Source organism: Aphelocoma coerulescens, chromosome 27, assembly GCF_041296385.1.
Source record: "Aphelocoma coerulescens isolate FSJ_1873_10779 chromosome 27, UR_Acoe_1.0, whole genome shotgun sequence".
Classification (NCBI taxonomy): domain Eukaryota; kingdom Metazoa; phylum Chordata; class Aves; order Passeriformes; family Corvidae; genus Aphelocoma; species Aphelocoma coerulescens.
Window position 1 is genome coordinate 2,927,819 of NC_091040.1, and position 12,703 is coordinate 2,940,521.

The 12,703-nt window shown below is 62.2% G+C and overlaps 2 protein-coding genes across 3 annotated transcripts; one reads left to right on the plus strand and one right to left on the minus strand.

The window, feature by feature from the left end:
- Positions 1-1,129: 1,129 nt before the first annotated feature.
- Positions 1,130-5,269, minus strand: P3H4 (prolyl 3-hydroxylase family member 4 (inactive)). The gene is made up of 8 exons (XM_068996559.1): positions 4,730-5,269; positions 3,231-3,380; positions 2,944-3,115; positions 2,744-2,872; positions 2,495-2,640; positions 2,332-2,415; positions 2,010-2,151; positions 1,130-1,917 (listed from the first exon to the last, which is right to left on the minus strand). Exons 1-8 carry the CDS (start codon positions 5,234-5,236, stop codon positions 1,907-1,909), a joined length of 1,341 nt encoding a protein of 446 aa, XP_068852660.1. The 5' UTR covers positions 5,237-5,269; the 3' UTR covers positions 1,130-1,906.
- Positions 5,270-6,763: 1,494 nt separating this feature from the next.
- On the plus strand, positions 6,764-12,657 carry FKBP10 (FKBP prolyl isomerase 10). 2 transcript variants are annotated; one of them, XM_068996557.1, is made up of 10 exons: positions 6,764-7,060; positions 8,414-8,559; positions 8,884-9,073; positions 9,352-9,497; positions 9,604-9,793; positions 10,044-10,189; positions 10,305-10,494; positions 10,831-10,973; positions 11,135-11,298; positions 11,588-12,657. In XM_068996557.1, exons 1-10 carry the CDS (start codon positions 6,843-6,845, stop codon positions 11,771-11,773), a joined length of 1,719 nt encoding a protein of 572 aa, XP_068852658.1. In that variant the 5' UTR covers positions 6,764-6,842; the 3' UTR covers positions 11,774-12,657. The 2 variants fall into 2 exon arrangements, with proteins under 2 accessions (XP_068852658.1, XP_068852659.1); XM_068996558.1 differs by having other exon boundaries at positions 8,902-9,073.
- Positions 12,658-12,703: the final 46 nt, after the last annotated feature.

Here is a 12,703-nt window from a genome sequence, read left to right on the forward strand (position 1 = left end):
GTGCGGGGCTGGGGAGGGGACACGGTGCCCAGGTGTGTGTCAGAGCAGGGCGGAGGCCCCGTCGGCCCAGTGCCACCCTCGCCCAGCTGTTGGGAAGATCCGTAGGCCTTTGTCCTCTGGGCTGCGGTGCCAGCGATGGGCTGAGTACTTCCCGCTCATCCTTGCGCGGGTGCCGCTGACCACACCCCACCAGGCTGGCGCTCCCCACCCAGGTGGCTGTGACCCATCGGTGACAAACCCCACTCCTCCCAAGTGATAGGACAGCCCTGCCTCGGTGCAGGGGTGCAGTGGGTGCTCCCTCCCAGTACTACTTCCCCGAGCCCTGAGCTTTGCCCATGGGTCTGGGGGCTCAGCCCCTGCCCTCCGCCCAGTGCCCTGCAAAGCTGGAAAAGCCCCGGTGAATAGGGGCTCCAGGCAGGACAGGGTGGGGTGCTGGCAGCCTCTTGCCACCCCCTTCCTTCCATTCCCATCCCTTCCCTCCCCCGGGGCCAACGCTGTGATTCAGCCTCTCAGTTTCAGTCCTCACAGCCAATTTCCAAGCCGAGCGGGAGCACGGCAGGGAGGAGCGAGTGCCGCACGCTGCCCGACGCCTCGTGCCTAGGACTGGCACAGGCTTGTCAGCACCAACGGCGACCCTCAGTGGGCCCCAAAAAGCCCTGATGCAGGCAGGAGGGCGGTCATCCCACCCTGACACCCCCCACCTTCATCGGGAGGTGCAGGCTGCACCCTCCGATCCTGGAGCAGGATGATGCACCCGCAAGGAGAAGTGTCACAGTGATGCACCTCCAAAACACCCATCAGGTCATGCATATCACACCCCACAGACCCATACGGGGTAGGACACACTGCCCTCTATCCCCCTGCAGCTCCCTACCCCACCTGACAGCCTCCCCTGCACAATCAGGGGGTCACAGATCCCCATAAGGCTCCCAGTGTGCTTGTGGCCCCCTCAGGGAACCCACAGCCTCACAGGAGCCTGGCTGCTCTCATGGCCTCCGTGGTCCCCAGCCCCACAAGTTCCCTCCAGGTCACCTGTGGGGACATCCAGCCTCAAACTCATTCCTTCCTCTCCCACAGCAGGGACTCTCCCACCCTGAGATCCTGGATCCCATGAAGGTGGAGGCAGCCATGAAAAGACCAGTCTGGATTTTATTAAAAGTTCAGCACCAGTAAATATATAAAAAGAGCAACTGTGCAAGAGGGGAAATCTTAAATTAACGGAGCTTAAGGCTAAGGAGGGCTGGTGAGGCAAAAATTCAAGGCACAGGCAGGGCATGGGCACCACAGCCTCGCCGGGCTGCAGCCCTGTGGTGACACACGGACGTGGCACACCAGGAGCCCCCTGTAGCACCAGGCCGAGGAGTTCAAGGGGACCTGGGCTATGGGAGCTGGCAGATTGCCTGGGAGGCTGGAGGAACAGGAGCAGGACCCTGAAGGAGCCTCGGGAAGGGGCAGGACCAGCTCCAGCAGCACTGTGCATTGCTCCCAGAGTAGGGGCAGCTCCCCAAGCCCCTCAAGACAACACAGAGGTTGATCCTGATGCATCGTCCACAGATCCTGGGGAGCAGCTGACGGACACAGAAAACCCCAGTGCTGTGGGGCATCACTGCTGGTCAGGGCTCCTGGGGTATTGGGGGCAGGGGTGGCCCAGGGGAAGCTCCTGGACAGGCAGGGAAGTTCGGGGCTGCTGGTGTTCCACTGATGGGAAGTGGGCTGTGCCAGGGCAGCAGACATCCAGGTGGCAAAGGCAGCCCTGCTGCAGGATGCTAGGCAGGATCGGCCCTTCCCCACGAGTCTGAGTTTCTACCAGTGGCTGGGTCCTCCAAAGCCCGATGTTCCCGAGATGGCATCACAGAGCCACCACCATCCAGCTCAGTTGGTGCTGGGTGCCCCTTCACCTGGCTCATCACAGGATCTCTGCAAACAAGGAGAGTTTGGTGGCACCAGGGATGTGGGCGGCAGACCCCCCCCCACCCTACAGCACGGCCCCCAGCCCTGCTATCAAGAACCTTGGTCATCTTTGTCTCCTTTGGTCTTGGGCTCCTGCCACCACTCTGCAAAGAATCCCTCCTCGTAGTCACCTTCGCCCTCGAACTCGCCATCAGAGGGCAGGTCCAGCACCTGTGGCCCCTCACCGCCATCCACCTCCATCTGCAGCATGGAGGGCAGGAGGAGGCAGGGGGGCTCAGTGGCCTCATCCGCAGCCTCTGCTCCAGGGCTGGTTTGGAGGGTCAGACCCCCCCACCTGAGGAAGGTCCCTGCAGCACCCACACACACCACCCAGCACCCCCATAAGCACCCCCTGAAGCACCCATCGGGGCCATCAGGTACCTCGTCATCATCCTGCAGGTACTGCCGGGCGAATTCCAGCATCTTCTTCTGGGCGGCCGTCTGGTTGTGGTACCGCACGGCTTCCTGGGCACGGCGGGGGAGAGCGGCTGTGTCAGGTGCCGGTCAGCACAGAGCCAAAGGACGGGGGCTGGGGGGTCCTCACCGGCCGCGGCTCGAAGTCCTCCTCCCGCAGGCGCCACCGCTCGCGGTGGAAGCGGTAGTAGACCAGGTTCTGCTGCATCACGGTGTCACCCGGGTCGAAGAGCATGTAGCTGGAGACGCTGCGCACCGCGTCCTGCACATCGTTCACTGCGGGGAGCAGCGCCAGGTGACACAGGGGTGACATCCCTCCCAGGGCCCACAGCACCCCGGGTGCCCCGGGGCGCAGTCCCCTGCTCCCGCTGGCACTCACGCTTGTAGTAAGCGAACTGCAGGTAGTGGTACATGGTGGCCACAAACTTCTCCACAAAGTAGCCACCCACGTTGGGAGTGAGCTCGGTCTCGCAGTCCACCTTGCATTGCAGCACGCTCACAAAATGGTCTGGGGGGAGATGTCAGGTGCTGCACCCCTGATCACCTCCCCAGGTCTGCCGTCCCCCAGCCCTCCACTACCTGCGATGGCGGGGTAGAAGTCCTTGAATTCCTGAAGCTCGTAGGCTCCCTCACAGCCGGCCAGACAGTCCTCGTACGCCTTGTAGTACTCGGCCAGTGCCTGCTCCATGTCGGCTGCACTGCTCCGGAAATCCCCGTTGTTGTACAGCTTCACTGACCGCACGAATATCGGCTGCCGAGGACCACTGCTTAGTGAGGAGAGCCGCTTCCCTCGGGGTTTGGCAGGACCAGGCGTGCTCCAAGCCCTGGGGAGCCTCTCTCCTGCCCCAGCCCCATCCCCTCCTTACCTCATAGGGCTGAGCTTCCAGGTCGACTAGGTATTCATCCACATCCAGCATCGTCCTGTAGTAGTTCAGGTACCTCAAGGTCATCTCATGCTTGGGGTTCTTTTGCAGGAAGGTGTGGGCAGCAGACACTGCTTTCTCGATCTTATTTGACTGTGGAGGGAGGAGGAGCTGATGCAGAGACCTGAGCCAACGCTGCAGCCAAGGGGGCCTCAGCAGCCAGCCAGACCCCTGGGATGCAGGACAGGATCCTTGTGGGGAGCAGCCCTGAACCCACAGTGCACAACTGTCTGCTGGCAGTGATGAACAGACAGGATCTTGGAATAGGGACATTGCAGGTAACTCCAGCCACACCAACCTCCCCATCTGTGCCCATGTGGGCGCAGGAACAGTTCGGCCCCTCATGGGCCCCCACATCCAACCAGGAGTGATCCATGTGGTGTGAGGTGGATCCACGTGGTGTGGGTTTGACCCACACATCCCCTCTTCTCCAGCATGCCACCAGACCTGGCCAGCCACCCCTGCTGCTTTATGGGCTCTCAGGTTGAAGCTTCAGGGGAGTGAGACAGCAGGGAGGGGGGTGGTTTGAATGACCCATCCACGAAACGGGTTTGGGCCAGAGCAGCAAGAGGAAAATGCATTAAGGATGAAGCCAGGCTGTCCCTCGCTGCTGCCAGGTGAGTGGGGCTGCAGCACTGAGCGCTAAAACAGCACCCGCAGTGGCAGGCAGCCAGGGACCAGGACTCTGACCAGGGGACTGTCCCCTGCCAGAGACACTCTGGCTAGCACATGGGCACCCCAGGGGGATGCCTTATGAAACCTCCCTCCACAAAACCTCCCTCCACAAAACCTCCCTCCATGTCTGCGCTATGAAGCTGAGCAAGTCCTTCTTCCTGATGGAGCATCCAGACACGTGTCCCATCACAATCACAGAGGCACTGGACCCTCCAGCTCAGGCCCCTCAGCTGGGATGGCCCCTGTGCCCTCTCCCCATGCAATGCTCTGCCTGCCCAAGGAGACCTTGGAGGACCAGGGCAACCCAAGGTGGGGTAGAGAGACACAACCATAGGGGTTCCCCAGTCATGGGTACACCCCTCACGTTCTGCCTGATGTGTCCCAGATGATGCTGACGTGCCACGGCTCAGGGGCAGGATGGAGGAGCTGGTGGGGAATGCCAGATGGGGAGTGAAGGAAAGGGGAAGCACCTGACAGCAGGGTGCAGGATGGGGGGGAGCAGGGTTCAGGGGGCGCAGGGATAGAGGGGAGTGGGGTTCAGAGGGCGCAGGCTGACAGTGTAGGAGGGGGCACAGGATGGGGATGCAGGATGGGGGTGCTGAAGAGGAGGTCTAGGATGAGTGGCACAGGATGAGACACGGGAAGGGGTGTGCCCAATCAGGGGACAGAGTGGAGGGGTGCAGGATGCAGGGGAAAGGTCAGAGTGGTGCAGGATAGAGGAGCAGGACCCCCCCCACTCCTGCCCCCTGCCATTTGCATCGCCTCACCTTGAAGAGCGCGTAGTGCAGGTACTGGTAGGGCTGGCGGCGCTGGAAGTCGCGCAGGGTCTGCGCGGGGGGGTAGCGCAGCTGGAACACGGGCAGTTCACGCTTGCAGGCGCGCAGGCAGCCGGCGCGGAGCAGCAGCCGCCCGAAGAGCCGCAGCTCCCGCTCCCACTCCCACGCGGGGTCCCGCTCCCCGCGGGGCTCCTCGGCCGGATCCTCGCCCGCGGGGGGCTCCCCGGCGCAGCGGCGGTGGCAATGCGCCTCGCTGTCCCGCAGCAGCCTGTGGAGCCGCAGACTGGCCTCCAGCCCCTGAGCGCTCTCCGCCCATTGCGCGTCCGCGTACTGCTCCAGCGCCCGCGCGTAGGCGCGCTGCAGCGGCTCCAGCGCGGCCGCGGGGAACCCGCGCACGCTGTACTGCTCGTACTGCGCCGCGCACAGCCCCGCCGCCAGCACCGCCAGCAGCAGCGCCGGCAGTGGAGCCGGTACCGGCACCGGCACCGCGCCGCCCATCCCCGCTGCCGCGCACTGCCCGCGAACCGCGCAGCGTCCCCGCACCGCCCCGCGCAGCGCTCCACGCCGGGCCCCGCGCAGGGGGCGGGCGGCGGGGTGGGCGGTGCGTGGCGGGCGCGCAGGGTCTTAGTGCGGCTCCGCCGGCCCCGCGGGGTGCGCGCAGGGGCTGCGCGGGGCGCTCGGGGGGTGCCCGGCGCTGCGCACCACGGAGTGAGTTCCCTCAGTGGCACCGTGCGCGGGCGGACCCTCCCGGCCGGCGGTGCCCAGAGGTGTCCCCGCCGCTGGCCGGTGCCAAGCCCGAGGCCACACGCGCTGTGCCGTGCCAGATCCCGGCCCCAGAGCTGTCCCATGCCAGGCCTCGGCATGGCCACACTGGCCCCTGCCCAAACCCAATGCTTTGTCTCTGGCTGGACGGTGGCACTGAGGGATGGATGTCACAGCGCGCTGCAGGAGCCAGGACGCTGCTGAGGTTTCTGCCTGCGGAGCAGAGGCTGTTGGCAGTGCCCCCAGTGCCACACACGGCTGTGGTGCCACCACCCCTGTCAGCACTCACTTGGTGCAGAGTGAGGCCCTGACCCCGTGCCATGGGGAGAGCCCCGAGTCCCCTGAGGCTGCTCCAGGCAGTGCTGAAGTTGCTCAGTCCCGGCGGGGTGTGTTGGGGGGCTGCAGAGCACCCCGGGGCTGAGCTGAGGGAGCTGGCAGTGCTTTGCTGGAGCTGCTGCTCTCACTGGTAGCACTGAGCCCCAGAGGAGCTGGGTTGGGGTTCGGGTTTGGGTTCAAGGCCTGTTGCATTTCTCACCTGGCACTCGCCAAAGGCTCTTGCCACGGAACCCGTTTCCTGCTGATGGATTTGGGGAAGCAGGGATGTGTGGGCAACACCTCCATGAGCCTTTGAGGCTGTGTTTGTCTGGGAAGGACTGCTAGGAGAGTTTCACTTTTTAAATCATTGCCATTCTAAAGGCTCTGCCAGCAGCAGACTCGTTATTAAAACACTTATTTCCTTTTATTTACTCTCCCGAACTGCTGGGACTGGGCAGCAGCATCTTGGGTCAAGTGCAATGACCTGGCAGCGGCAGAAGGAGGAAGAGGAGAAGGAGGAGGAGACACAGCAACTCTAGGACCTGGGGCCAGGCCGGGCCTGCAGCCACACAGCCGCTCCCCAATGCCTCCGTCAGCTTTTCCTTTGCAGGAGGAATTGCCCAGGGAAAAAAAAAGAGAGTGAGAGAGTAAACAATGAGAGGAGGGAAAAAAAAAAAAAGAGGAGACTGAAAAAAGAGGAAAAGGGAAGAGAGGGAGAGAAAGAGATATTAAAAAGGAGGGAAAAAAGAGGAAAAAGAAAAGAGGGGAAAAGAATAGCCCCTCCCGCCGTGAATCGTTCTCTGCCGCGGTGTCAGCTCTCGGCGCGGCGGGGGGAGCGCGGCGGGGCCCGGACACGTCTACAGAAATTCCAAGAGGGCCGGGCTGGGCGGGCGGAGGGGAAGGGAAAGCGAAGGCAAGGGGCGTCCCGGGCAGGAAAGGGGCGTCCCGGGCAGGAAAGGGGCGTCCTGCAGCCCCCGCCCTGCTCCTTCCCCCCGCCGGGCCCTTCCGCCGCCTCAGCCCCAGCGCCATGGCCGTGGCCCCGGGCAGCCGCTGCCTCCTCCTCCTCTTCCTCCTCCTCCTGGGCATCTTGGGGGTCCCGGCGCTGGGCGACCCCGGCCCCCTAGAAGACGTGGTGATAGACAGATACTATATTCCCAAAATCTGCCTGCGGGAGGCGCAGATGGGGGATTTCATTCGCTACCACTACAATGGGACCTTTAAAGATGGCAAAAAGTTTGACTCCAGGTATCGCCTGCGGCTCTGTGCCGGCTGCATGCGGGGGGCAGCTGCGCCGGGACCCTGCATGCCTCCCCCAGCCCCCAGCCCGCATCCCGGGGCAGGCAGGCAGCTGCGGGGACCCCGCATGAATCCCCCAGCCCCGGGGCAGGGGCAGCCAGGCCAGAGCAGGCTGCTGCCTGCGCCAGACAACGCCCAGACCCTCCAGCTTTCAACCCAAGGAGGGCTTTTGGTGGGTGCTGGGGTAACACAGGGAGCCCTGTACACGTGTCAGCCTGCTCTGCCTGGCCTGAAGCAAACCCCCAACCCAGGCTGCAGCCCCTTTCCGTGGCCCCTGCCCGGGCTGCCCCACCAGCTCCCACAGAAGCCCCCAGCCCTCCAGGGAGCCTGCTCAGGCTTCAGCTCTGCAGAGCTGTGAGATAGCCTGTCCGGGGCACAGGCAGGATTTGGCCCTAATTGGGACGCTCTGCACTCAGGAACACGTATCTGCATGTGCTGCCCAGGCAGGAAAATGCTTAAAGCACTTTGAGACGTGGCAGCGGCGAAACCCTTCATTATCCCAGAGGCTTCACTCTGCTGGGCTCAGTGTCCTTCGGCCCCTGCATCGTCCCTGCTCTGCTCACGCTGGCTGGGATTCAGGGTTGGAGTTGGGGCAGCCCCTGGTTTGCAGCACCATGAGCAGGGAGGAGAACTGGGGGCACAGAAACAACTGGGGCAGTGCTGGGGCAATGTACCACGTAGCACCATGTAGCAATAAAATTTCTCAGGCAGGTGTTTTTTGGAGCTCTGGAAAGCAAAGGCGTTCACAGTTTGATGTGTCTTATCTTTCATGTGAGAATCAATGGGGGAGAAAATAACTGCAGTGGGAACCTGGGGACACTCGCTGCTAAAAGAATTCTCTGCCAGGAGTGCATCTGCTGCCCCAGTAGTTTCTTGGAGTATTTTAAGGTTTAAAAATAAAACCAAATTTGCAGTTTAAAAATGAGGCTGGGATGTCGTCTTTCCTCCTCAGTGCATAAAGCCCCAGTGTGCCATTTGCAGAATTATTTGGAAGCAGCAGGAAGCCCCAGAGCTGCCGGCCTCCAGCCCAGCTCAATGGGTGAGATCTGGGGACAGTGTTGATAGCTTCTGGGGGTGCAGGGTCAGGCTGAAGTCCTGACCAGTGCCCCAGGGGCCAGCTGCCCTCCAACAGCAGGGTACTGAGCCCACCAGGATCCATGTTTTGGAGCTATGGGCTCTGCCTGCAGCACAAGGACTCACAGGCTGTGATGGGAGACCTGCACCCCAGGGAGGGGGCAGCCCTGACCCCCCACTCTGCCCCACCTTTTTCCCACCTCTGATGGGTCTGTCCCTTTGCCCCAGCTATGACCGAGGGGCCACGGTGGCCGGTGTGGTGGGCGTCGGGCGGCTGATCACGGGCATGGACCGGGGGCTGCAGGGCATGTGCGTGAACGAGCGGCGTCACCTCATCGTGCCGCCCCACCTGGGCTACGGCAGCATCGGCGTGGGTAAGGGGCCCTGGCACGAGGGGCTGAGGGAGCAAACCCCCCAGGGCTGGTGTTAGCAGGGACAGGGCTCCAGTGCCCCTCTGGTAGATGCAGACTAAGGGTGGCTCCATGGCCAGGGCAAGTGGTGCAGAAGTGGGACTGCCCTGGGAATGAAGGGTCCTGCCCTGGCCAGACTGTGCTGCTTGCCCAGGGGCTGGCACGGGTCTCCAGTAGCCCTGAGCAGCGATGGGTTCAGGGGAGGCTTCAGGGGACAGAGCCTGTGGCTGGCCTGGGCTCTGTGTTGGTCACACTTAAGGTGCTCTGTCCTTGCTGCTGCCCCTTTAGCGGGGCTGATCCCCCCAGATGCCACCCTGTACTTCGATGTGGTCATGCTGGACATCTGGAACAAGAATGACAAGCTGCAGATCACCACCCTGTCCAAACCTGAGCGCTGCAACCGCACGGTGGAGAACTCGGACTTCGTGCGGTACCACTACAATGGCACACTGCTGGATGGGACCCCCTTCGACTCCAGGTATGGGCCACTGGATGCACCCTGGCCTCAGGACACGGGGCTGTAGGGCTGGGATGTACCCTCTGCCTTGACATTGAGCCACTAGGGGTGGCTGAGACCCAGAGACACCGGCCTGGGCACACAGTCAAAGCAGCCTCACCCTGTACTCCCCCTCTGGCTCCCCAGCAGGGCTGGTGCAGTTTCCTGACCCCCTAAACCAGCCTTTGGCAGAGCACAGCTCTGGCTGGAGCTGCTGGTGTGGCCTCAGAGCCATCCCCACTCTCATTCTCCACCACCAGTTACAGCAAGGGCAGCACCTATGACACCTACGTGGGCACTGGGTGGCTGATCAAGGGCATGGACCAGGGGCTGCTGGGCATGTGCGCTGGGGAGAAAAGGAGCATCATCATCCCCCCGTTCCTGGCCTATGGGGAGAAGGGCTATGGTGAGCCAGGCACCACCCCGTCGTGCCAGCCCCTTCCCTCCCAGCTCTGACCAGAGCCCCCAAGTGCAGTGGGACCCTCCTTCAGGCTGACCGTGTCCTCTCCCAGGGACCGTGATCCCACCGCAGGCATCGCTGGTGTTCAGTGTGCTGCTGGTGGATTTCCACAATCCCAAGGATGGTGTCTTCCTGGAGCACCTGGAGGTGCCGGAGTCCTGCAAGCGCCGGGCTGTGACCGGGGACTTTGTCCGGTACCACTACAACGGGACACTCATGGACGGGACACTCTTCGACTCCAGGTGTGGGAGGAAGTGGCCACATGGGGCGAGCCCCTGATGTCCTCTCCTGCCCCACAGCTGCAAGGGAAGGCTGGAGAGGGGACAATGGGCATGAAATAGGCTAAAAAAGGACAATATCTATTTGTTGCATCTCTAGGAGCAAGGTTTGGTTCCTGGGGGAGCAGGAGGGGCTGGGAGAAGGGGTGTGGGTTGGGGTGTGGGGTGTAGGGGCTGGGGGGGACTGATGGTGCTGGGGGTTCTCTTGCTGCAGTTACTCCCGCAATCAGACCTACAACACCTACATTGGGAAGGGCTACATCATCCCCGGCATGGATCAGGGCCTGCAGGGGGTCTGCATGGGAGAGCAGCGGCGAGTGGTCATCCCCCCACACCTGGCTTACGGGGAGAACGGCGCAGGTAAACGTGCAGAGGGCTCTGAGGGACGAGCACATCGAGGGATGTGGGAAGAAGCAGGGAAAGGCTTTACGAGCCCTGCAGCGCTCCAGCAGCTCTCCTCATCCTCCTCTTCCAGGAGATAAAATTCCCGGCTCAGCTGTGCTCATCTTTGATGTCCACGTCATCGACTTCCACAACCCTGCGGACCCGGTGGAGATTGAGACCACGTTCCGGCCCGAGGGCTGCAATGTCACCACCCGCAACCGGGACTTTGTCCGCTACCACTACAACTGCTCCTTGCTGGACGGCACCCAGCTCTTCTCCTCGTGCGTGCCCCGAGTATTCCCGTCCTTCCTGGGCCCAAATCCTGCCTGGCACTGGGGGTGGGCAGGCACCGGGCAGCACGGGACCATCCGCTCTGCAACAGGCAGCACTGGAGCATCGGCTGCAGGGCAGCGGGATGGGGCAGCAGGGAGGAGGATTCAAGGGACACAGTGGGATGGACGTGGCAGTGGCATGAGGGTGTGGAACTTCACGGCATACCAGGATGGAGGATGTGGGATTCTGGGCCATGGTGGGATGGAAGGGTTGGGATTTCAGGGCTGCCCACTAGATCTGAGGGACTTCTCTCACCTGCACTGTTTTCTCTGTGCCTCCTGCAGCCACGACTACGAGAAGCCCCAGGAGGTAACTCTGGGGGCCAACAAGGTGATCGAGGGGCTGAACAGTGGCCTCCTGGACATGTGTGCGGGGGAGAGGCGGGTGCTCATCATCCCCCCACACCTGGGCCACGGGGAGAGCGGAGGTAGGGGAGCGGCGGCCGACGTGTGCAATGCAAACTGGGGGGTTCAGCCTTGCTGGGCCCCCGCTGGGCTCTATCCCCCCTTGCCCTGCCACGGCTGTGGGGCTCAGGGCCAGGGCTTTGCCTTGCTCCCCGTGGTGCTGGAGCCTTTGCTGTGTTTCCAGCCCGGGGGGTGCCTGGCAGCGCCGTGCTCCGCTTCGAGGTGGAGCTGATCTCCATGGAGGAGGGGGTTCCCGAGGGCTACCTCTTCATCTGGCACGGGGAGCCGCCAGCCAGCCTGTATGAGCAGATGGACCTCAACAAAGATGGGGGCATCCCTGCTGATGAGGTGAGTGGGTCCCAAATGGTGGGGTGCAGGAGGAAATGGGGGCACAGGAGACCCCACCCCAGAGAGCAGCACTTGAAGGGCACTGCTGCCCCATGGCACTTGGGAGCCTGCAGAGCTGTGTAGGAAGAACACTCCAGCCCAAAGCAGTGCTGCTGGGTGCAGGCAGTGTCCCCGAGGGCAGCCTCTGCTCCAGTCCCTGCCTGTCCTTGGCGTTGGCCGTGGTCTCCCTGCCCTGCCCAGTGCTGGCTGCGCAGACCCCAGCAGCATCTCTTCCCTCTCCCCTCTCCAGTTCTCCACCTTCATCAAGACCCAGGTGGCGGAGGGGAAAGGCCGCCTCATGCCCAGCTCCGACCCGGAGAAAGTCATTGCCGACATGTTCCGGAACCAGGACCGCAACCAGGATGGGAAGATCACACCTGATGAGCTGAAGCTGAAGTCGGACGAGGACCAGGAAAAGATTCATGAGGAGCTCTGAGGAGCAGTCCCCACTGTTCCTGGAGACAGGACTCATCCTGGCCATGTCATGGCCAGTCTCCCACCCTGGGAATCTGCCCCTGCCCCTCCCAGTCCTGCAGGGGAGTGGGTTTTGATTTTCACCTCTTATTAACTGAGGGTATTTTGATATGTTCTCCTGAGCAGGAGAATTCAGCCCCCAGCTAATAAACCCATACAAGATGTCCCCTCCCTGAGCCCCTTCATCCTCCACAAGTGACTGCAGGTCCAGCTCCAGCCCCCTCACCTGTCCGTGCTGCCTCAGGAGGCAGGCAGGATGTAGGGGCACTCCCCCTCACCTCCACCACACCATTTTGTAGTTTAGGGTTGGGGTTTGGGTTTTTTATAGGCACACTTAGAATTCTTTAGAGAGAGGAAAGAGAACCCTTTTGTCCCAGTCCCTGCTCTGTCCCTGCTGCCATCCTCCCTGGTACAAGAGGCTGAAGGGGGGCTCAGGTTCCCAGGGTGAAACCCCGATACTCTGCAGGCATCTGCTGTTCCAAAAGTCTGGTCCCCCCAGAACTGTCAGGATGGTACCTGGCAAACCCCTCATCAGCTGGGACAAGGGAAACAGACCCTCATCCTCCAGCCCTCAGGGAGCAGCATCATCCCCCTCCATGCCCTCCCCACCTCCCTGCCCCCAGTGACTGAGACAAATCAGACCAATTTCGTTTCAGGCCTAAATGCAGGTCACAGCCTTAGGAGTGTTCAGGTTCTCCAGCTGGGACCAAGACAGCTCTGGTACCTGCCAACTCCCAAAGCCTCTGCACAGTCTGTCCTCCACAGGGACAGAAGAAACACAGAAGCACAGCAGTGCAGAGAGAACCCTTCAAACGGTGACTCTGCCTTGCACCAAATAAATAATTCCTCCAGGTTTCCAAGGAGTTTGACTGTGTCTGGTTACTTTGCCATG

What these genes read in the sequence shown, in the direction of transcription:
- P3H4 (XM_068996559.1), bottom strand. Translation starts at nt 5,236, where the DNA reads ATGGGCGGCGCGGTGCCGGTGCCGGTACCGGCTCCACTGCCGGCGCTG. An exon ending in GCAGTTCGCTTACTACAAGC is followed by an intron (nt 2,641 to 2,743) that starts GTGAGTGCCAGC and finishes TGCTCCCCGCAG; the next exon opens with TGAACGATGTGCAGGACGCG. An exon ending in AGGACTTCGAGCCGCGGCCG is followed by an intron (nt 2,416 to 2,494) that starts GTGAGGACCCCC and finishes CGCCGTGCCCAG; the next exon opens with GAAGCCGTGCGGTACCACAA.
- FKBP10 (XM_068996557.1), top strand. Translation starts at nt 6,843, where the DNA reads ATGGCCGTGGCCCCGGGCAGCCGCTGCCTCCTCCTCCTCTTCCTCCTC. An exon ending in GGCAAAAAGTTTGACTCCAG is followed by an intron (nt 7,061 to 8,413) that starts GTATCGCCTGCG and finishes CCTTTGCCCCAG; the next exon opens with CTATGACCGAGGGGCCACGG. An exon ending in GGGACACTCTTCGACTCCAG is followed by an intron (nt 9,794 to 10,043) that starts GTGTGGGAGGAA and finishes CTCTTGCTGCAG; the next exon opens with TTACTCCCGCAATCAGACCT.